General features: G+C 40.6%; 1 protein-coding gene and 1 pseudogene across 1 annotated transcript in view; both read left to right on the top strand.

The window, feature by feature from the left end:
• SGCB (sarcoglycan beta) overlaps positions 1-22918 on the top strand; it is a 28918-nt gene extending 6000 nt beyond the window's left edge. The window contains exons 2-6 of the mRNA XM_027544488.1: positions 3164-3373; positions 13452-13637; positions 14407-14598; positions 14919-15050; positions 19351-22918. Of these exons, the coding sequence (XP_027400289.1) occupies positions 3164-3373; positions 13452-13637; positions 14407-14598; positions 14919-15050; positions 19351-19554 (924 nt within the window). The 3' untranslated portion in view covers positions 19555-22918. The remainder of the gene's footprint in view (positions 1-3163; positions 3374-13451; positions 13638-14406; positions 14599-14918; positions 15051-19350) is intronic.
• On the top strand, positions 4131-6530 carry LOC113894281 (annotated as a pseudogene).
• Positions 22919-22976: the final 58 nt, after the last annotated feature.

Here is a 22976-nt window from a genome sequence, read left to right as displayed (position 1 = left end):
CATGATATACCAAATAATCACCTACAATGTCATTCAACCTTAGTCAGAGGTTCTCAAATTTTTTGGTCTCTGGTTTTCTTTTTACTCTTCAAAATGACTGAGAATCCCAAAGAGAAAAAGCTGTGGATTTGTAGGGGGAAATCAAGAGAAATTAAGTCTGAAGGAATCTCTGGTATCTGAAATTATTAGACATACTCATTTCAGTAAAATATCACTGAGTGCCTTGTTGTTCAGTTGCCAAGGTGTGTCTGACTCTGCAACCCCATGGACTGCAGCACGCCAGGCCTCCCTGTCCTTCACCAACTCCTGGAGTTTACTCAAACTCCTGTCCATCGAGTCGATGATGCCATCCAACCATCTCATCCTCTGTCATCCCCTTCTCCTCCCGCCTTCAATCTTTCCCAGCATCAGGTTCTTTTCCAGTGAGTCAGCTCTTCACATCAGGTGGCCAAAGTATTGGAGTTTCAGCTTCAACATCAGTCCTTCCAATGAACACCTAGGACTGATCTCATTTAGGATGGACTGGTTGGATCTCCTTGCAGTCCAAGGGACTCTGAAGAGTTTTCTCTAACACCACAGTTCAAAAGCATCAATTCTTCGGCACTCAGCTTTCTTCACAGTCCAACTCACATCCATACATGACCACTGGAAAAACCATAGCCTTGACTAGACGGACCTTTGTTGGCAAAGTAATGTCTCTGCTTTTTAACATGCTGTCTAGGTTGGTCATAACTTTCCTTCCAAGGAGCAAGCGTCTTTTAATTTAATGGCTGCAATCACCATCTGCAGTGATTTTAGAGCCCCCCAAAATAAAGTCTGTCACTGTTTCCACTGTTTACCCAACCTTTTGAGCTGAAGTGATGGGACCAGATGCCATGATCTTAGTTTTCTGAATGTTGAGCTTTAAGCCAACTTTTTCACTCTCCTCTTTCACTTTCAACAAGAGGCTCTTTAGTTCTTTGCTTTCTGCCATAAGGGTTGTGTCATCTGCACATCTGAGGTTATTGATATTTCTCCCGGCAATCTTGATTCCAGCTTGTGCTTCATCCAACCCAGCATTTCTTATGATGTACTCTGCATATAAGTTAAATAAGCAGGGTGACAATATACAGCCTTGACGTACTCCTTTCCCTATTTGGAACCAGTCTGTTGTCCCATGTCCAGTTCTAACTACGCCAGAATACTGGAGTGGGTAGCCTTTCCCTTCTCCAGGGGATCTTCCCAACCCAGGAATCGAACCCAGGTCTCCCGCGTTGCAGGCGGATTCTTTACCAGCTGAGCCAGATGGAAAGACAGAAAAACCATACCTTTGACTATATGGACCTTTGTCGGTGAAGTGATGTCTCTGCTTTTTCTCTGCTGTCTAGGTTTGTGATAGCTTTTCTTCCAAGGAGCAAGCATCTTTTACTTTCCTGGCTACTGTCACCACAGTGACTTTGAAGCCCAAGAAAATAAAATCTGTTACTGTTTCCACTTTTTCCCCATCTATTTGCCATGAAGTGATGGGAGCAGATCCCTTGATCTTAGTTTTTTGAATGCTGAATTTTAAGCCAGCTTTTTCCCTCTTCTCTTTAACCCTCATCAAGAGACTCTTTATTTCCTCTTTGCTTTCTGCCATTAGAGTGGCATCATCTGCATCTCTGAGGTTGTTGATATTTTCCCCGGCAATATCAGCAGCACAATGGTTGCTTTATGGTAACTTAATGTAGCCAGTGGGCTTCCCTGGTGGTTCTGCCTGTCAATGCAAGAGACTCAGGTTTGATCCCTGGGTCGGGAAGATCCCCTGGAGAAATGGCAATTTTTTGGAAATGGCAATCCACTCTAGTATTCTTGCCTGGGCAGTCTCATGAACAGAGGAGCCTCATGGGCTATAGTTCACAGGATCTCAAAAAAGCTGGACACAACTCAGCAACTAAACAACAAATGTTAATCAGTACAGTTCTTTCATGGTAGCCTAACCTATACACTTGTGAATGAATTGTAAAAATAAAAACTTTTTATGGCATAAAGTATCACAATCATATTCATATCCTTTTTAAAAAGCCAGTGATATGGGATGATCAGCTGATAACCAGTTTCTCCAGTTATGAGACAGAGAGACTGTACATAATATAATTCTTTAAAAACAAGGTTATAAAACAGTAAGGAAATTGTTATTACTTTTATATTAACTATTACTCATCTTATGTATCTACATGTTTTATACATTCACAGCAAATCTTTTAATTTTTTCAGTATTTCATCTGCAAGTTTTTTTAAATTGTTGAAAATCTCCAAAATTTTTTCCAATACATTTATTGAAAAAAATCCATATATAAGTGGATCCATGCTGTTCAAACCCATTTTGTTCAAGGGTCATCTGCACATTCATGAGAGAAGAAGAGTAAAAAAAGAAAACAGCATCATAGAGGGTTTCTTTTGAAAATGATTTTCACCCTCCAGACACTTAAAGGATTTCAAGAAACCTCTCCATGGTTTCTCAGCCCATACTTTGAAAACTGCTGGTCTAGGATAATACTAACTTTAGCCAACTGGAGTGATAAGTAAAGTGTATTAGCCTTTCTAAATTCTTTTCATGTAAATGAAGTATGTATATGATTAAGCAGATCTTTATAAATTATTAATAAAAACTGTTCCACTATAGAGTATATCTATCAGCTCTCCCCCAAAATGAGCTGGCTGTTCACTTGACTGATGGTAGGACTATTCAAAGCAGATAGTGGAAGTCTGTTATCAGACTGTTACCTACAACCCTTCTCAGTACAGTCATGTCCCCGCTTGGAGCCTGCAATTCAACATGTGTGTGCATGCATGCTAAGTCACTTCAGTTGTGTCCAGTGCTTTGCAACCCTTTGGACTGTAGCCTGCCAGGCTCTGTCCATGGGGATTCTCCAGACAAGAATACTAGATAGAGTGGGTTGCCATGCCCTCCTCCAGAGGATCTTTCCAACCCAGGGATCAAACCATGTCTCCTGCATTGGCAGATGGGTTCTTTACCACTGGCGTCACCTAGGAAGCTCCAGTGCAACATGACTTGAGGTTTATTAGTAGAAAATGTATCACTAACCAATTCAGCTTTCTTTCCTTATGAATTTGCACCTAACAAATAATGCATCCAAAATAGAGGGTATAGCTGCTCCATTGTGTTCTATTTTGCTTTTAGCAAAGTTCCAATGGTCCTGTGAAGAAGTCCATGCGTGAGAAGGCTGTTGAAAGAAGGAATGTCAATAAAGAGCACAACAGTAACTTTAAAGCCGGCTATATTCCAATCGATGAAGATCGCCTCCATAAAACGGGACTGAGAGGGAGAAAGGGCAATTTAGCCATCTGTGTGATTGTCCTCCTGTTTATCCTGGCTGTCATCAATTTAATTGTGAGTATTTAGCACAGAGTATTCTTTTCTTAATTAGCATGAGGAATTTTTCTTCTGTTTTTAGTGAAATCATGGTAAAGAATCTGCCTGCAGTGTGGGAGACCCAGTCAGTCCCTCAGTTGGGAAGATCCCCTGGAGAAGGAAATGGCAACCCACTCCAGTATTCTTGCCTGGAGAGTTCCATGGACAGAGGAGCCTGGCAGTCTACAGCCCATGGGGTTGCCAAGAGTCAGACACGACTGAGCAACTAACACTTTCTTACCTTGTTTTTTTGGCATTTAGCTTTACTGTACTTTGCCTATACTGCATTTTTTACAGATTGAAGATTTGAGGCAGCCTTGTCCCAGGCATGCCTGTTAGTGCCAGGCATGGCAGCATGCTCACTTTTTCCAGCAGTGTCTGCTCACTTCAGTCCCCTTGTCACAGTTCAGAAATTTTCACTATATCTCAAGAGTTTTTCTCATTATTATATTTTTATGGTGATCTCTGACCAGTGATCTTTAATATTACCATTGTAATTGTGTGGGGTTCCCACTATCCACATCCATAAAAGATGGTGAATTTAATTGATAAATATTGTATGCATTCTGATTGCTCCATCCACTAGCCCTTCCCCCCTTTCACTCTTTCTCTCTCTCTACTTGAAGTGAAGTGAGGTGAAGTCACTCGGTCATGTCTGACTCCCATCATGCTCCTCTGTCCATGGGATTTTCCAGGCAAGAATACTGGAGTGGGTTGCCATTTCCTTCTCCAGGGAATCTTCCCAACCCAGGGATCTAACCTGGGCCTCCTGCATTGTAGACAGACTCCTTACTGGATGAGCCATTCCCTAAGAGGCCGTTCCCATGGCCTCTTAAGTGTTCAAGTGAAAGGAGGAGTTGCAAGTATCTCTCAGTTTAAATCAAAAGTTAGATATGATTCAGCTTAGTGAGGAAGGTACATGACAAGCTGAAATCAGCTGAAAGCTAGGTCTTTTATGCCAAACACTTAGACAAGTTGTGAATGCAAAGAAAAGCTGCTTAAAGGAAATTGAAGGTCCTACTCTAGGGAATTCCTTGGTGGTTCAGTGGTTAGGATTTGACACTTTGACTGCCAAAGTGCCCATTTAAATTCCTGGTCGAGAAATTAAGATCTCACAAGCTTTGCAGCACAACAACAACAAAAACTTAATTCCTATTCTAGAGAACACATGAATGGTAAGAAAACAAAATAGTTTTATTGCTGATACAGAAAAAGTTTTACTTGTCTGAATGGAAGATCAAACCAGCCACAAAACTCTCTTAAGTCAAAGCCAAATCCAGAGTAACTAACACCCTTCAATTCTATGAAGGCTGAGAGAGGTAAGGAAGCTGCAGAAGTTTGAAGCTAATGGAGGTTGGTTCATGGCGTTTAAGAAAAAAGGCTCTCCATAACATAAAAGTACAAGGTGAAATAACCTGTGCTGATATAGAAGCTGCAACAAGTTATCCAGAAGACCTAGCTAAGATCATTACTGAAGGTGACTTCACTAAATGACAGATTATCAATGCAGACAAAACAGACTTATGTTGGAAGAAGATGCCATCTAAGACTTTCGTAGCTAGAGAGAAGCCAGTGCCTGGCTTCAGAGAACACGCTGATTCTCTTGTTGGGGGCTGAGACAGCCAGTGACTTTAAGTTGCATCCAGCGCTTATTTGCCATTTGGAGAATCCTAGGGCCCTAAGAATTATGCTAAATCTTCTGTGTCTGGGCTCTGTAAGTGGAACAACCAAGTCTGGATAACTGCACACTTGTTTACAACATAATTTACTGAATATTTTAAGCCCACTGTTGAGATTTGCTGCTCAGGAAAAAAAAAAGTTTCTTTCAAAATGTTACTGCTCGTTGATGATGCATCAGTCACCTAAGAGCTCTGATAGAGATGCACAACGTTGTTTGTGGTGTAGATGTAGTGTTGTTTTCATGCCTGGTAACACAACATCCAGTCTGCAGCCCACCCATCAAGCAATAATTTTGACTTCCAGGTCTTATTAAGAAATATATTTTTTATTAAGAAAAAAAGAAATACATTTTTTAAGGATAATAGCTACCGTAGATAGTGACTCCTCTGATGGATCTGAGCAAAGTAAGTTGAAAAGCCTTTGGAAAGAATTCATTATTCCAGATACCATCAAGAACAATGGGGGTTTATGGGAAGAGGTCAAAATATCAATGTACACTGCAGTTTGAAAGAAGTTGATTGCAGTCCTTATGGTTGACTTTGAGCGGTTCAAGACTTCAGTGGATCAAGTAACTATAGATGTGGTAGAAATATCAAGATAATTAGAAAGAGCCTGAAGATGTGATAAATTGCCACCATCCCCCTGATAAAGGATAAGGAGTTGCTTCTTATGGATGAGCAAAGAAAGTGGTTTCTTGAGATGAAATCTCCTCCTGAGGGAGATGCTATGAAGATTATGGACATGACAATAAAGGATTTGGACTGTTACATAAATTTAGTTGATAAAGCAGTGGCAGGTCCTGCACAGAGATGCCTCAAAGCCTTGTTAAGACTGTTTGGATCTCCGTGAAGCCCTGCTATACCCACGTTTACCTGGAGATTTGGGTAGGCATGGCTTCATGATTTATAAAATCAGGAGTGCTGATAAAAGAGGTAAAGCCTTGTAAGTTTCCAGTCCTGCACCTGCTCGTGGTCATCATTAACCAGCTTTACTTGAGTGGGATGTAGGTCTGACTGTGTTGTGGGAACACAGGACGTTGTGTATGCTTGTAGCAGTGCTGCTGCTCTCGGGCATGAATAAATGTGCCTGTGAGGACCTCTCACCCGCCACACACACACACACACACACACACATAAATAATAAAAGCAGTAGCAGGATTTGAGAGGATTGGCTCCAATTTTGAAAGAAGTCATACTGTAGGTAAAATGCTATCAGCTATGTGTACTACAGAAAAGTCATGAAGAGTCAGTGCAGCAAAATTCATTATCATCTTATTTTTAAAAATTGCCACAACCACCCCAGCCCTTCAGCAACCACCACCCCGATCTGTCAGCAGCCATGAATGTCAAGGCAAGACCCTCCACCAGCAAAGAGTTTATACTCACTAAGGGCTCAGGTGATAGCATTTTTTAGAAAATAAGCATTTTTTAATTAAGGTATGTACATTTTTTTTTTTGGCCTAACCTCATGGCTTGCATGGAGAAGGCAGTGGCACCCCACTCCAGTACTTTTGCTTGGAAAATCCCATGGACGGAGGAGCCTGGTGGGCTGCAGTCCATGGGGTCGCTAAGAGTTGGATACGACTGAGCGACTTCACTTCACTTTTCACTTTCATGCATTGGAGAAGGAAATGGCAACCCACTCCAGTGTTATTGCCTGGAGAATCCCGGGGACGGGGAAGCCTGGTGAGCTGCCATCTCTAGGGTCGCACAGAGTCGGACACGACTGAAGGGACTTAGCAGTAGCAGCAGCATGGCTTGCAGGATCTTAGTTCCCTGACTAGAGATCAAACTCAGATCCTCAGCAGTGAGAGTGCTGGGTCCTAACCACTGGACCACCAGGTGTACCAACAGGATTCCCTGAAAGTTGTTTTTTTAGACGTAATGTTTTTGCATGCTTAATAGACTACAGTATGCTGCTGCTGCTGCTAAGTCGCTTCAGTCATGTCCGACTCTGTGGGACCCCATAGACAGAAGCCCACCAGGCTCCCCCGTGCCTGGGATTCTCCAGGCAAGAACACTGGAGTGGGTTGCCATTTCCTTCTCCAACGCATGAAAGGGAAAAGTGAAAGTGAAGTCGCTCAGTCGTGTCCGACTCTTCGCGACCCCATGGTCTGCAGCCTACCAGGCTCCTCCGTCCATGGGATTTTCCAGGCAAGAGTACTGGAGTGTGGTGCCATCGCTTTCTCCTAAGTGTCCTTAGGGCTCATCAACTCACATTGAAGGGCTGCAATTGCTGATGACTGTGACATCCTTGTATACTGATACAGCAGGAAATACTTCATTTCTCACCATGTATTAATTTTACTTAGAAAAAAATGTTTATAGACTCTTTCCTTTAAACAACTTAACTTTTATTTTTTTTTTTTTTAACTCATTCAACAGTGAATCTTTATATTAATGATTTGTCCACCTTAGGAACTGCATGTGCACATTATTTCTCAAAATATAAACTAAGAAGGGTACTACAAGGAAAAATTATCTCACATTTAGTCAAAACAAAAAGAATCACTTTCAAAATTTTGAGTGTACATATGCATACTAGTACATATGCTTTTACATTCTACTTCCATACATTCATTTGTCACTTCTTTAACAAAGCTTCACTGAGTGCATATGCTAGGCACTATGACAGAGATCAAGCCGTGATCCTTCTTTCAAGGAATTTTCAGTCTAGGTAGGAAAAAATAAATAAAATGAAAATTAAACTACAGTGTAATAAGTACAGTAGAAATGGTAAAGGGGGAGAGGAGGTTTCATGAGAAAGGTAAAAAGTAGGTGGGAAGAATCTCAAAGTAGATGTCTCATGTGATTGTCTTCTTTGAAGAAAGTATGGATCAACCATTTAAGAAAGAAAAAAAAATGTTACAAGCAAAAGAAGAAATATTTGTAAAGGCAAAGAAACATAATAAGGTGTTATGTAAGTGCTGCAAGTAATTTAGTATTAATAGAGCATAGTGTATAGGAATATGGTAACATCTAGAAGTCAGGGGCCAGAAACACAGGTATTATGTCAACATTAGATTTTAATACTGAAGTGGATAGAAAAACACAACAAAGTTTTAAGTAGATAGCAATGATCAGATTCACATGTTAAAGAGATAAATCTGCAGTATCACTGAAACTGGGTAAGATGGGTAAGAATACGATGACATCAAAGGTGGCTGCAGTTCTCTACATGGTGATTATCACCGAAGATGGAGCCCTGTCAACAACAGAACTGGCAGGACTCAGTAATCAACTGTAAGCTTTTAGTTCAGGGATAAAAATAGTTTATGATGACTTCAAGAGTTCTTGCTTGGTGAACTGATTAATGTATTGATAGGAAAAAGAGGAAGTGAGAAAGATTTAATAAATATCATCATATAAATGAAGTTTGGGAAATTCTGATATGATGGGTCTATGGGTTTATCCAGTTAGATCACTATAGTGAAGAATTTAATATGTGGATTTTATGTAAGAGGAAAGACTTATCCTCAGTTCAGTTCAGTCTCTCAGTAGTATCTGTCTCTTTGAGACTGCAGGGATTCCAGCACACCAGGCTTCCCTGTCCTTCACCAACTCCCGGAACCTACTCAAACTCATGTCCATCGTGTCGGTGATGCCATCCAACCGTCTCATCCTCTGTCGTCCCCTTCTCCTACTGCCTTAAATCTTTCCCAACATCAAGGTCTTTTCCAATGAGTGGGTTCTTCCCATTAGGTGGCCAAAGTATTGGAGCTTCAGCTTCAGTCCTTCCAATGAATATTCAGGACTGATTTCTTTCAGGATGGACTGGTTGGATCTCCTTGCAGTCCAAGGGATTCTCAAGAGTCTTCTCCAACACCACAGGTCAAAAGCATCAATTCTTCGGTGCTCAGCTTTCTTTATAGTCCAACTCTCACATCCATACATGACTACTGGAAAAACCATAGCTTTGACTGGATGGACCTTTGCTGGCAAAGTAATGTCTCTGCTTTTTAATATGCTGTCCAGGTTGGTCATAGCTTTTCTTCCGAGCTTTTCTTCTGAGCCTTTTAACTTCATGGCTTCAGTCACCATCTGCAGTGATTTTGGGAGCCCCCCAAAATAAAGACTGTCACTGTTTCCATTGTTTCCCCATCTATTTGCCACTAGGTGATGGGATCAGATGCCATTGATCTTCATTTTCTAAATGTAAACAACTTAACTTTTAAAAGATTAGCATCAACTCAACAGAAGAGACCTTTCCCAAGATGATTTTATTGCCTTCATCTCTCGTAAAAATACACTCCTTCATGTTTTCTTTCAACTTTTACCAAATTTACTTTGCCTCCTCAGCTTAAAAATAGTGAACCTTGGATGCAGTAAAAGGTTACCTTTTGCAGTCCTAAATCTTTATAGTTGAAGAACGAAAGGACCTGAGGTAGACTAGTTTACACCAAGGTATGAGGAGTTGGTGTATTACCTTTTCCAAAGATAATTGCTTTCTTAAAGAAGGAGACTTTTTAATAAATATTTATTCATTTATTTGGCTGTGTCAGGTCTCAGTTGTGGCACATGGGTTTAGTTGCCCCACGACATGTGGGATCTTAGTTCCTTGACCACGGATCGAACTCATGTCCCCTGCATTGCAAGGCACATTCTTAACCACTGGACCACCAGGAAGGTCTCTTAAAGAAGAAGACTCTTAACCCAAGGTTGAAACTATCTGAGAGTTAAATGTGAAACCCTCTGGCATGTGTGTGGACAGACATTTTCAGAGAGTGATTATTGGTATCCCTAACACCGATCATGAACATGGATGCAGCAGTTCTACAGGGATTCTGTTTACTGTATTCTTTACTTCTAATACTCTTAAGTCAGTCCTTGTATTTTATGTACATCTAAAACATTTGTGTCTAATTGTTCACTTAAATTGAAAAGAGCTGAAACTATAGCTTTACTAGGAGCACATGTTCTGAATTTATTTTATTGAAAAGTTATGGTTAAGATAGCAAAAAAAAGAGACATTTTTCATCCACTTCTGCTCTAAAAAGTTCAACCTAAGGTTACAATGTCAAGAAGCAGAAATATCTTGGAAGAAAGCGGGAGGCAATCAGAATTCTAAATCATAATATTTGAAGACAAAAAGGAGGATAAGGAATGGCAACTTACCAGAGAAGAGAAACTGCATGTTGGGGAGGGGTTGCAGAGGGCATTGGTGGAAGTGCCTTGCAGAATCCTGAAAAACCTCAGGAAGTGGAAGTACAAGTTGCTTGAAAAGCAGGAGTGAGAGGGGAACCGAAAACAGAAAGCTGCTTTGAAAAATCCGTAGAAGGACCCATGCGATCCCCAGCCCTGCTCCCCTTCCAGCCAGCAGTCACGGAGCTGCCCCTCCTCACCCTGCGCTGAACCAGACAGGATTCTTTCTGCTGAGGGTAGGCATGGGTTTCCACAGGAAAGCAGGGGAGTGCTGCACCCTGAGTCTTGAGGCTCCCTTATCCTCATCCCCCACCTCCAGCTCCCTGCACCAGGCTTACATTCTCTGGGCAGGATCTGAAGATGCTGACACTTGGCAGGTCCCCGTGAAAAAGCTACCTAAATCCCCCTACTGTGAAGCCTGTCAGTTACTAGCCCCACCCCACACAGAGACCTTTCCATGAACTTTTTTATAACCACTGTGTTAAATATGAACACAGAGTCACAGGGATCAGTAAATTTTTATGGAAAGCTCCCAGAATTGAGAAATCATTGAGACCAAAAGCACCCAAACCACGGAGAAAGTAGGAATTCAGGGAAATAGAGAAAATGTAGCAAATGACAGTAAACTTAGATGTCCGTCAGCAGACGAATGGATAAGGAGGTTGTGTACATATACACAATATCAGGGCTTCCCTGATAGCTCTATTGGTAAAGAATCCGCCTGTAATGCAGGAGACCCCAGTTTGATTCCTGGATTGGGAAGATCCACTGGAGAAGGGATAGGCTGCCCACTCCAGTATTCTTGGGCTTCCCTTGTGGCTCAGCTGGTAAAGAATCCACCTGCAATGTGGGAGACCCCAGTTTGATTCCTGGGTTGGGAAGATCCCCTGGAGAAGGGAAAGGCTACCCACTCCTGTATTCTGGCCTGGAGAATTCCATGGGCTCTATAGTCCATGGGGTCACAAAGAGTCGGACACAACTGAGTGACTTTCATTTACTTACTTATACACAATGGAATATTACTCAGCTATAAAAAGGAACACATTTGAGTCAGTTCTAATGAGGTGGATGAAACTGGAGTCTATTATACAGAGCGAAGTACTTCAGAAAGAGAAATATCAATACTGTATATTAACACATACATATGGAATTTAGAAAGACAGTAATGATGATCCTATATGCAAGGCAGCAAAAGAGACACAGAAGTAAAGAACAGGCTTTTGGACTCTGTGGGAGAAGGTGAGGGTGGGATGATTTGAGAGAGTAGCATTGAAACATGTATATTACCATATGTGAAATAGATGACCAGTGCAGGTTCGCTGCATGAAACAGGGCACTCAAAACCAGAGGGATGGGGTCGGGAGGGAGGTGAGTGGGGGATTCAGGATGGGGGGACATGTGCACCCGTGGCTGATTCATGTCGATGTATGGCACAAACCATCATAATATTGCAAACTAATTTTTTAAAAAGATAAAACACTAAAATCATTATCTTCAGAGAAGTAAGAGGATATTGCGTCCATTAAACAAGGATACCATGCCATTAAGAAGCAATTAAAGAATATGGAAAAACTCATAGAAATATACACACATGGGTGGGTAGATGAATGGATAGATAGGTAGGTAGATAGATAACATAGATATTGGAAGAAAAAAGAAACCTGCACGAAATTCAACAAAATTAATCCATGAACATGCTGTTAATAGGAGTTTTAGAAAGAGAAAAGAACACACTAGGGAGAATGTTATCAAATAAATCAAGAAAATTTGAAAGCTACCATTCCGGGTCCATGTGTGTGTGTGAAGTCGCTTCAGTCGTATCTGACTCTGCAACCCTAGGGACCGTAGCCTGCCAGGCTCCTCTGTCCATGGGATTCTCCAGACAACAATACTGGAATGGGTTGCTATTTCCTACTCCAGGGGATTTTCCCCCCCAGAGATGGAACCAGCATCTCTTAAGTCTCCTGCATTGGTAGGCAGGCACTTTACCACTAGACCACCTGGGAAGCCCATTCTGGTCCAGCAGATGCCTAAAAAGGACTCACACCAAAGCTATCACTGTTAAATTTAAGCAGACCAGGAATAAAGCGAAGATCTTAAAATCTTCCAGAGAATTTTTTTTAAAAAGACTACGTATAAAGAACACAAAATCAGAGTGGCATCAGACCTTTCAAAAGCAGTGCTGGAAACTAGCAGGCAGGAGAGCAAGGGCTTTCAAAATTCAGACAGAAAATAATTTCGAATCTAGGAATGTGTGTCAAGCTAAACTATCAATCAAATGTGAAAGATTATAGAGACGTTTTCTTAGCCGTGCTCAAAAAATATTTACTTTCCATACATTCTTCCTAAGGAAGCCACGGGAGACTGCTTTACTGAAAGAAGGTACTAAACCAAGAAGGTTGAAGACAAGGATACAGGAAACTGCGTACCCCACACTGGAGAAAGAACAAGGAAGCTGCAGCATGAAAGTGAAGGGAGGGCTCAGGGTAACAGCTGTGAGGCAGACCCAGAGGGCAAGAACAGACTAGAGGCAGAAGATGAGGGTTCCAGAAAGAGTTCTGGGCGAGGAAAACAGAACTAACACATTTTCTGGGAGGTTTGGACTTTTAGAACATTTTATTGAGAGACATTTTATAGAAATGTTGGAGAGTTTGAAAAGACTTAGTTTGATATTCAGAGAAATTAAGCAAATAAGGGAAAGACAAAAAGACACTGAAAGACACAAAGCCCAAGAAAAGAACTGCCATCATAGTACAGTGTTTGGCTTAGTATGAATAATATTTATTTTGTCATAATGGCTGAGAATACTGAACATGGATGTAACGTGCACTGGAGTTAGGGGAGAAGAAATATAAATGAGCTAAAATTCTCATCTGCTAAAATAGATTAATAGATAACAATCTAAAATTGATCAGTAAAGACATAACACACACCTTATTTAGAAATATGGAGAGAAGTTCTAGACAAAAATAGCTAAAATTGCTTAAAGTGGACAAGATACAGAGGGGGGTAAAAAAAAAACTGCTTCCTTTTTTTTAACTTTTAGATTTGTATATAATACCTTGATTAAAATAAAATTGGTTTTGTTTGTAAGTGGAAACCCAGTTTATGTGTTTATGTCACTGATGAAACCATTTAGGAAGTTTAATCCTTTGGCAGCCGCCTTTTCTGTTTGCTTTCAAGTTGTGTTAAGAATGTATGCTGCCTATCAACAGTGGGTTTGATTGCTCTTTTAGATAACACTTGTTATCTGGGCTGTGATTCGCATTGGACCAAATGGCTGTGACAGCATGGAGTTTCATGAAAGTGGTCTGCTTCGATTTAAACAAGTATCTGACATGGGAGTTATACATCCTCTTTATAAGAGCACAGTAGGAGGAAGGCGAAATGAAAATTTAGTCATCACTGGCAACAATCAGCCTGTAAGTAACCATATTATTTGAGAAACATTAGTGAAAAATTCTTTGTAAAAACCTCAAGTTGATTGTTTGAAATGGATATTTTCCTTTAGAGAAAATTCATAATTATATTTGATAATACTGGTCTTGTAATCTATTAATATTCAGTACTTTCTTAATATTCTAGGTTTTGTTTATGGTAACATTTTCTGGGATAGATACAATTACTATGAGAATGCATACTCTTTTCTCCTCCATATGAAGAAACCATTTTATAAAGCACCTTCGGCCCACCCTCGCCTTCCCCCACTGTGTCCAATACGACATTGTAAAGCAGTTATCCTCCAGTTAAAAATAAATTTTAAAAATCATCACCTTCCCAGGTTAGAATAACCTCTACTCCCTGGTTGTCTGGTAGGGAATACGTCCATCTAGTCAGTGGCAACCCCGTCTGGTAGGGAATACATCCATCTAGTCAGTGGCAACCCCTGCCGAATGGCTAATATAACTGGCCAGAACCTGAAGGAAGCCTCCTTACTGGCCCTGCCCATCTTAGCTCTGGGTCCCTGTGCTCGGCAGCCATCTGTTTTTTGCCAAGCATTACAGCACATAAGCCTGTAAGCCCTCATTTGAAAGAACTCTTCTCCCAAGTGGGTGGAGGGAGTCAGAGAGAGGCAGTGAAAATTACTTGAAGTTAAAAGTCTGTTATTGTAGAGTTTTTGATAATGCTCTTGATGAATTTTGGATGCAGCCTTTTTCAAAAACATATTCATGATGAAGTGTTTTTCTGAAGATTGTTTTTCAGCAAGGGACAACAAAGCTCAGTGTGGAAAAGAACAAAACTTCTATTACAAGTGACATTGGCATGCAGTTTTTCGACCCAAGGACTCAAAATATCTTATTCAGCACAGACTATGAAACTCATGAGTTTCATTTGCCAAGTGGAGTGAAAAGTCTGAATGTTCAAAAAGCATCTACTGAAAGGGTATGGTTTATTTACTTTGCTTTATTCATGGAAGAGAATTACTGTCTAGAGTTACAAAGTGTGTATGGGGAGGAGGCAGTTTTACTGATACAGTGCTGTGAAAGAATTAACTCCAAAATAGTGGAAAAGATTGGTTCTACATTTGTCATCAACTGGTTTGTGTGATCATTATCAAATCATCTCTCTTTACATCTATAAAATATGAATGAAAACACTTGCCTTTCACATTTTTTCATTGAAACTTCTACTCTTCTATCCCTAATAACAATTCTCACTTTAATTTAGAAATTCTTCATCACTAGTTTCTTTTTAATTTTCAGATTACTAGCAATGCTACTAGTGACCTAAATATAAAAGTCGGTGGGCGTGCCACTGTCCGTGGAAATGAAGGCGTGTTCATTATGGGCAAAACCATTCAGTTCCACATGGGTGGTAATGTGGAGTTAAAGGCTGTGAGTATTTTTTGAATTTAAGTGAATTGCTAGATTCTTGGGTATATAAACCCATGTTTGGAAAGTGTAGTTATGAAAAATGATAGTGTATTTGTATTTTTTTGACATGGAAAGATGTTCACAATAGATTATGAAGTGGAAGTAAGTTGTAAAACAATGTGTGAAATACCTTGTTTTTATTTTTTCAGATTATATGTATGTTTATAAAAACCTGGAAGGTTATGCCAAAATGTCAACAGTGGTTAGTTATGGGCAGCAGGGTAACAGATGATTTTTATTTTATTTCTGCTTGCCTGTTACTTTCTAAAAAAAAGTTTTTTTGCATAATGATGCCTGTATTATTTTAAAAGGCAAGCAAACAAACAAAAAAAAACTTCTTAAAGAATATCAAAATAACTATCCATGCCCTGAAGTTGATGGGGTTTTTTCAGTTAAAGATATTTCATATCCCTTCCTGGGTTTTGTATCTTTATGTGATGTAAAAATCAATTCAGTTCAGTTCAGTCACTCAGTCGTGTCCGACTCTTTGCAGCCCCATGAATTGCAGCACGCCAGGCCTCCCTGTCCATCACCATCTCCCGGAGTTCACTCAAACTCACATCCATCAAGTCGGTGATGCCATCCAGCCATCTCATCCTCTGTCGTCCCCTTTTTCTCCTGCCCCCAATCCCTCCCAGCATCAGAGTCTTTCCAGTGAGTCAACTCTTCGCATGAGGTGGCCAAAGTACTGGAGTTTCAGCTTTAGCATCATTCCTTCCAAACAACACCCAGGGCTAATCTCCTTTAGAATGGACTGGTTGGATCTCCTTGCAGTCAAAGGGACTCTCAAGAGTCTTCTCCAACACCACAGTTCAAAAGCATCAATTCTTCGGCGCTCAGCTTTCTTCACAGTCCAACTCTCACATCCATACATGACCAGTGGAAAAACCATAGCCTTGACTAAACGGACCTTTGTTGGCAAAGTAATGTGTCTGCTTTTCAATATGCTATCTAGGTTGGTCATAACTTTTCTTCCAAGAAGTAAGCGTCTTTTAAATTCATGGCTGCAGTCACCATCTGCAGTGATTTTGGAGCCCAAAAAGATAAAGTCTGACATTGTTTCCACTGTTTCCCCATCTATTTGCCATGAAGTGATGGGACCAGATGTCACGATCTTTGTTTTCTGAATGTTGAGCTTTAAGCCAACTTTTTCACTCTCCTCTTTCACTTTCATCAAGAGGCTTTTTAGTTCCTTTTCACTTTCTGCCATAAGAGTGGTGTCATCTGCATATTTGGGGTTATTGATATTTCTCCCAGCAATCTTGACTCCAGCTTGTGCTATACTTCCATTAAAAAAACTGCTTTACAAATTTAAAGAAAGTAAAATTATATGACCACAAGATGGCAGCATTGGAACAAAATTTGAAAATTCCATGTACTATCTCAATTTCATGTACTATTTCTGAAAGAAAATGGAATACCAGACCACCTGACCTGCCTCCTGAGAAATTTGTGTGCAGGTCAGGAAGCAACATTTAGAACTGGACATGGAACAACAGACTGGTTCCAAATAGGAAAAGGAGTACGTCAAGGCTGTATATTGTCCCCCTGCTTATTTAACTTATACACAGAGTACATCATGAGAAACGCTGGGCTGGATAAAGCACAAGCTGGAATCAAGATTGCCGGGAGAAATAATAATAACCTCAGATATGCAGACAACACTACCCTATGGAAGAAAGCAAAGAAGAACTAAATCTTGATGAAAGCGAAAGAAGAGAGTGAAAAAGTCGGCTTAAAACTCAACATTCAGAAAACTAAGATCATGGCATCCGGTCCTATCACTTCATAGCAAGTAGATGGTGAAACAGTGGCAGACTTTATTTTGGGGGGCTTCAAAATCACTGCAGATGGTGACTGCAGCCATGAAATTAAAAGACATTTGCTCCTTGGAAGGAAAGTTATGACCAGCCTAGACAGCATATTAAAAAGCAGAGACATTACTTTACCGACAAAGGTCCGTCTAGTCAAGGCTATGGTTTTCCCATAGTCATGTATAGATGTGAGAGTTGGACTGTGAAGAAAGCTGAGCACCGAAGAATTGATGCCTTTGAACTGTGGTGTTGGAGAAGACTCTTGAGGGTCCCTTGGACTGCAAGGAGATCCAACCAGTCCATCCTAAAGGAAATCAGCCCTGAGTATTCATTGGAAGGACTGATGTTGAAGCTGAAACTCTAATACTTTGGTCACCTGATGTGAAGAACTGACTCATTTGAAAAGACCCTGATGCTGGGAAAGTTTGAGGGCAGGAGGAGGAGGGGACGACAGAGGATGAGATGGTTGGAGGGCATTACCGACTCGATGGACATGAGTTTGAGTAAGCTCCGGGAGTTGGTGATGGACAGGGAGGCCTGACGTGCTGCAGTCCATGGGGTCGCAAAGAGTTGGACACGATTGAGCAGCTGAACAACAACAACATCACTAACATAGTCAATTAACGATTTCCATCACTTCATAATCAACTTTCTCTCATTGATTTAAGCACCCTCTATAAGCTGATGACTCACCTTTGGAACTTCTTCTTTCTCCCCTGAACTAAGATTCATATATCCAACTGCCTTCCCACCTCTCCACTTCAGTGTCTAATAGGCATCTCAAACGCAGCACATCTAAAAGTCTGCATATCCTGCCTCCCTCCCCAAACATGTATTTCTCTCAGTGTTCCCATCTTGTTAAATGGTGCCCATTGGTTCATCAGCAGAGCCTTCGGGCTCTACCTTCAGAAGATGTACAGAGCCTGGCTGATGCTCGCCACCTCCTCCACCTCCACCACCATGGTGCAGACCACCATCATTTCCTGCCTGCACTGGCAAAACAGCCTCCTCTTTCACTCCTGTATGCAGTTCTCTATAAAAACAGCCAGAGAAATCCTTTTTAAAAGATCATGTCACTTCTCTATTCAGAACCCTCCAAATGTCTTCCCGTCTGATTGGGAATAAAATCCAAAGTCCATTCCCTGGCCCCATGTGTCTTGCCCCTGGTTATTTCTGTGACTCACCTCCTTCAGCCACACCGGCCTCCTGTCTGTTCCTGGAACACAAGTCCCACGTGCATATTGTTCTTTCCTTTGCCCGGTCACCCACATGCCCTGCTCCCTCATGTCACCCAGTTTCCACCAGACTGTGACCTTATCAGAGAGGCCTTCCCTGACCTTCCTCAGTAACGTAGAACCCCACCTGGTCACTCTCTCTCTACTTATCCTGACTTGCTCTTCTCAGATGATGTTCGTTTTACCTCTTAAGATGTTTATTGTCTGCCCCTCCCCAGTAAAACATCAATGTATGAGGACTTGAACTTTGCCGGTCTGTTGACTGCTATGTACTCAACACCAAGAATAGTGTCTGACACATAGGAGACATTTAAAAATAATCATTGAATGAAGGAAAAGAAGAAAAGGGAAGAAGGGAGAGAGAGGAGTTCCAAAAAAGAAAGAGTCTGCAATACAGTAGTGCTCCTGGGACAGTGGGCTGGAAGAAGAGAACTTCCAGGCAGTCTTCTTTGAGTATCTGGTCTTCAAAATTATATGGCTTGAATCTTCATTTATGGTGTTTCCAAAAATAATTGGAAAGTAAGATTACTTTTCTCTAAGAGAAAAACATTTTCTAGTTTTTCTTTTTCTGTTCATTGTCAGAAACGTATCAATCAGAAACTTAGTTAAAATTCTCTTTCTGCTGCTGCTGCTGCTAAGTCGCTTCAGTCGTGTCCGACTCTGTGCAACCCCGTAGACGGCAGCCCACCAGGCTCCCCTGTCCCTGGGATTCTCCAGGCAAGAACACTGGAGTGGGTTGCCATTTCCTTCTCCAATGCATGAAAGTGAAAAGTGAAAGTGAAGTCGCTCAGTCGTGTCCGACTCCTAGCGACCCCATGGACTGCAGCCTACCAGGCTCCTCCATCCATGGGATTTTCCAGGCAAGAGTACTGGAGTGGGGTGCCATTGCCTTCTCCAAAACTCTCCTAAGTAGTAGCAAATGAAAATGATCTGAGACTTGATCAGTGTAAGTCTTATGTGCACTTAGGAATTTTGATATAATTTTTAGGTAACTGAGAAATAAATTGTGTTAAGTGTATAAACACACCTTATGAACAGTTACTAAGAGGTCACTAGTCGAATTTCGATTGGTTTGGGAATTTTTTTTTTGTTATTTTGGTCCTGACTTTATCTTACCACCTTCTATTCTTGCTCATATTCCAGTGAGTTTATTGTTTTTGTTCTGTCCCTTCTTGTGGGTGTAAATAAACCGTATGATTTTTCTCCTGATAGGAAAACAGCATCATCCTGAACGGAACTGTGATGGTCAGCACGAATCGCCTCCCAAGTTCTTCCAGCGGAGACCAGTTTGGTGGTGATGACTGGGTGCGTTACAAACTCTGTATGTGCGCTGACGGAACGCTCTTCAGAGTGCAGGTGACGGGTCAGAACATGGGCTGCCAGACCTCAGACAACCCCTGTGGAGACCTGTACTAGAAGAACCCAAGAGCACATCAATAGATTCATATTGTGACTTGACTTTTTATTTTTTTAAGACTAGGCATGCATATCATGTTTTTACAGAGTTTGTGATAACTCATAATTATTTTATCTGCAGTGCACTGCTGCATCTATTATGTAGTCTCCCTGTTTAAAATAGTCTCAGAGAGCCTAAATTCTAATACATTTCATTGAGTTGCACTGATCTTCAATTTACAGTTCTCTAAAATTATTGAGAGAAATGAATATAATCAAAATTAATCTTTAAAGAAGTATTCTTAAAATGCCACTGTTCCTGTCTAAAGGATAAAGGGATGAAGCAACTGTTTAGACTCACTATAAGTAACTTTTGGTAACTAATGGGGATAGACCCACTTACAATACTTAAAGGTACACCATCAATAAATACTACATGTTCTGTCTTTTGGCTTCTAAGAGGAAAGACAGATTTTTAGTGCATTACTTTCAACTATATCCTCACATACAAGTGAGGTCACTAAAGAGCTTCACATATGGGAGATAGTAAGGAACTAAAGGTCCGTCTCGTCACAGCTATGGTTTTTCCAGTAGTCATGTATGGATGTGAGAGTTGGGCTATAAAGTTGAGTGCTGAAGAATTGATGCTTTTGAACTGTGGTGTTGGAGAAGACTCTTGAGAGTCCCTTGGACTGCAAGGAGATCCAACCAGTCCATCCTAAAGGAGATCAGTCCTGGGTGTACATTGGAAGGACTGATGTTAAAGCTGAAACTCCAATACTTTGGCCACCTGATGCGAAGAGCTAACTCATTTGAAAAGACCTTGATGCTGGGAAAGATTGAAGGCGGGAGGAGAAGGGGACGACAGAGGATGAGATGGATGGAGGGCATCACCGACTCAATGGACATGAGTTTGAGTAAACTCTGGGAATTGGTGATGGACAGGGAGGCCTGGCATGCTGCAGTCCATGGGGTCACAAAGAGTTGGACACAACTGAGTGACTGAACTGAACTGAACTGATGGTTCCTTAGATTTGCACTAGGATGAAAATACTCTAAGAGAATGTTCACTCATTAAATATTGATTTACTCGTTAAATACTGTGTTCGCAATGTGGTAGAAATGAAAGGAAAGCACCATCTCAGCTTTAACTAGTAAATGATGACAGCTGTCACTTACGGAGCATCTTACACTGCTAGGCGTTGTCCTAAGCATTGCACGTGTAACGTCTAGTTCTCACTACAGACTGTAAGCAGACGGTATCCCAGTTGACCCATTTAGGAAACTGAGGATTAGAGAAGTTAAGAAACTTGCCTGAGGAAAGAGCAGAGTTGGGATTGGAATTCAGATGTGATTCAAACCTAGATAGACCTGTTTCTAAATACCACATTCTTTTTATCACTATCTGTACTGAATTTTTAGGTATTTAAAACTCTAGAAAAGATGAACAGAGGCTAATTCAGACTTACCTATGCAGATAAGAATCAAAACAGTTGTGCTACTCTAGATAAAAGAAAATCAATCTCATGTCAAATAACTGGCCAGTCAATATCAGATTTCAAAGTTTCTTAAGCCAGTTCCAAAATATTATACTATAGAGAGGTCATAGTTGTGGGTTACCCCCATTCCCCAACTGGGGTGCCTGACTGGGTAAAGGGGTTGCCAAGATATGTATACCTCAGCCTTCCAGGTGGCACATTGGGAGACGGGAAGGTCATGTCCCAGGCGAGCCCTGCTGGCCAGAGATGGCTGGTGAGTTTACCCCAGCGAGCCAGACACATATTAACCTTTTTAATATGTGCCAAACCTTGAGAAGAGTCAGGAAGCACTGGACTAAAGGGCACTAATGCAGGAAGTAATACAAGTAATTTTTATGTCAGATGAGAATTGATCTTTGCTTCTAACATCAGCACCCATTGTAATGATTTACAACCCTCAAGGCTGTTGATTTTTAATGTGTTTCATACTTAACTTAAAAGGAATTCTGGTATTATTAACACACATGCAACATCAGGAAGAGAGACTTCAAAGTAGTGTGCCGTAAAGTAGGCAGCAGAGATAAACCATAATCCCCATTTTGCATTTAAATATAACAATACTCTGTCCTTGACACTTTGAACTATATAGATGAGAAAATCAATACAAAAAATAATTTGCATTCAGTATTGTCACAGTCTGTCTGATAGAAAAACCAAACCACAAAACAGTAGAGACTGACTTGCCTATTACTGAGTACAGTTTTTAAGTGAAGAAAAAAAGAGAGGAAGTGAAATTTATGACCTGTGGGTATTGTTAGTTGTAGTGATATTCAAAACCCATATGAATGATACTCAGAAAAAATCCATTGGAATTTTCATTCAGCTGCTCAGTATATTTGTAAATTTTACATTCATTACATGTCTGCTTTATTTAGATTTGCTTTGCAGTTTTGTTTAGATAAATATTTTTACAAAAACCGCAAAACACTGTTACAAAGTATTATTCATTGAATGTAATTCATGAAACAATCTATTTTTACTTCCCTGAGAAATAACTTGTTTTTGATACATTTCCATAAAGTGCTTTGGACATGAGAGAATATTTTGATGTTTTTATAGAACTGATTGTTAAGGTAACAGGTATAGTATTTTAGGACACTTTACAGGTAGCTTTTGCTTCTTCATCGAAACATAGTCCTGGAAAATTCCCTGGGAAGCAGAACAAGAACAAACCATCCATTTTGTGTAACAGTAAAGCCTCAGCTACTCATTCTCACCATCAGATGGTATTTTTCTATAAGCTGAATTCTTAACTTTGCCTCTTCTGCTGATTCCTCCCCTCCATCAAGCACTGATACGACAGGCAACAGACTTAGGGTGAGTAGAGGACAAAGACAGGATCCCAGGAAAATGGGGCAGACCCACGCTTGTTTAAATAACTACTCTCCTTTAGAGGTAGATGACAGTGACAAGGGGGACAAATGAAAGCAAGGTACTTTAGAGGCTGTGTAATGGGCAGGTAGGAAGAGTGCAAACAGCACACAGTAGGGACTGTCTATGTGTTGTCTGTAATATCTAAAAATATACTTGTGTTCTTTTTGCATTATGAAAAAAACAAATGGTGTTTGATAGTTTTGAATGAACAGTGAAAGTTCTACCTAGTTTTGAGTGAGTTCTTTAAAAGAATGAGGATGTTACGGTGCTAAACTTGACAAAAAAAGAGACCACTGAAATGCTGATAATTTTAGTAACCTTTTTTCAAAGCATTGAGGGGGCAAAGATTACAAATTATGCCATATAAAAATAAACATACATCTGTTTTGAGTTACTAATTTGACTTTCAGTTGATTCAGTTTGTAATAACTGTTAATGACCTCTATTTACAATAAAGATTCTATAAAATTGTTTGCTGCTGATTGTTTAATTGTTAAAATATTGGCAGGTTTCTACTCACTCCTATAAACA

Source organism: Bos indicus x Bos taurus, chromosome 6 (assembly GCF_003369695.1).
Source record: "Bos indicus x Bos taurus breed Angus x Brahman F1 hybrid chromosome 6, Bos_hybrid_MaternalHap_v2.0, whole genome shotgun sequence".
Lineage (NCBI taxonomy): Eukaryota > Metazoa > Chordata > Mammalia > Artiodactyla > Bovidae > Bos > Bos indicus x Bos taurus.
Note: the sequence above shows the minus strand (reverse complement) of the source record. Positions and strands in the feature narration are given on the sequence as shown.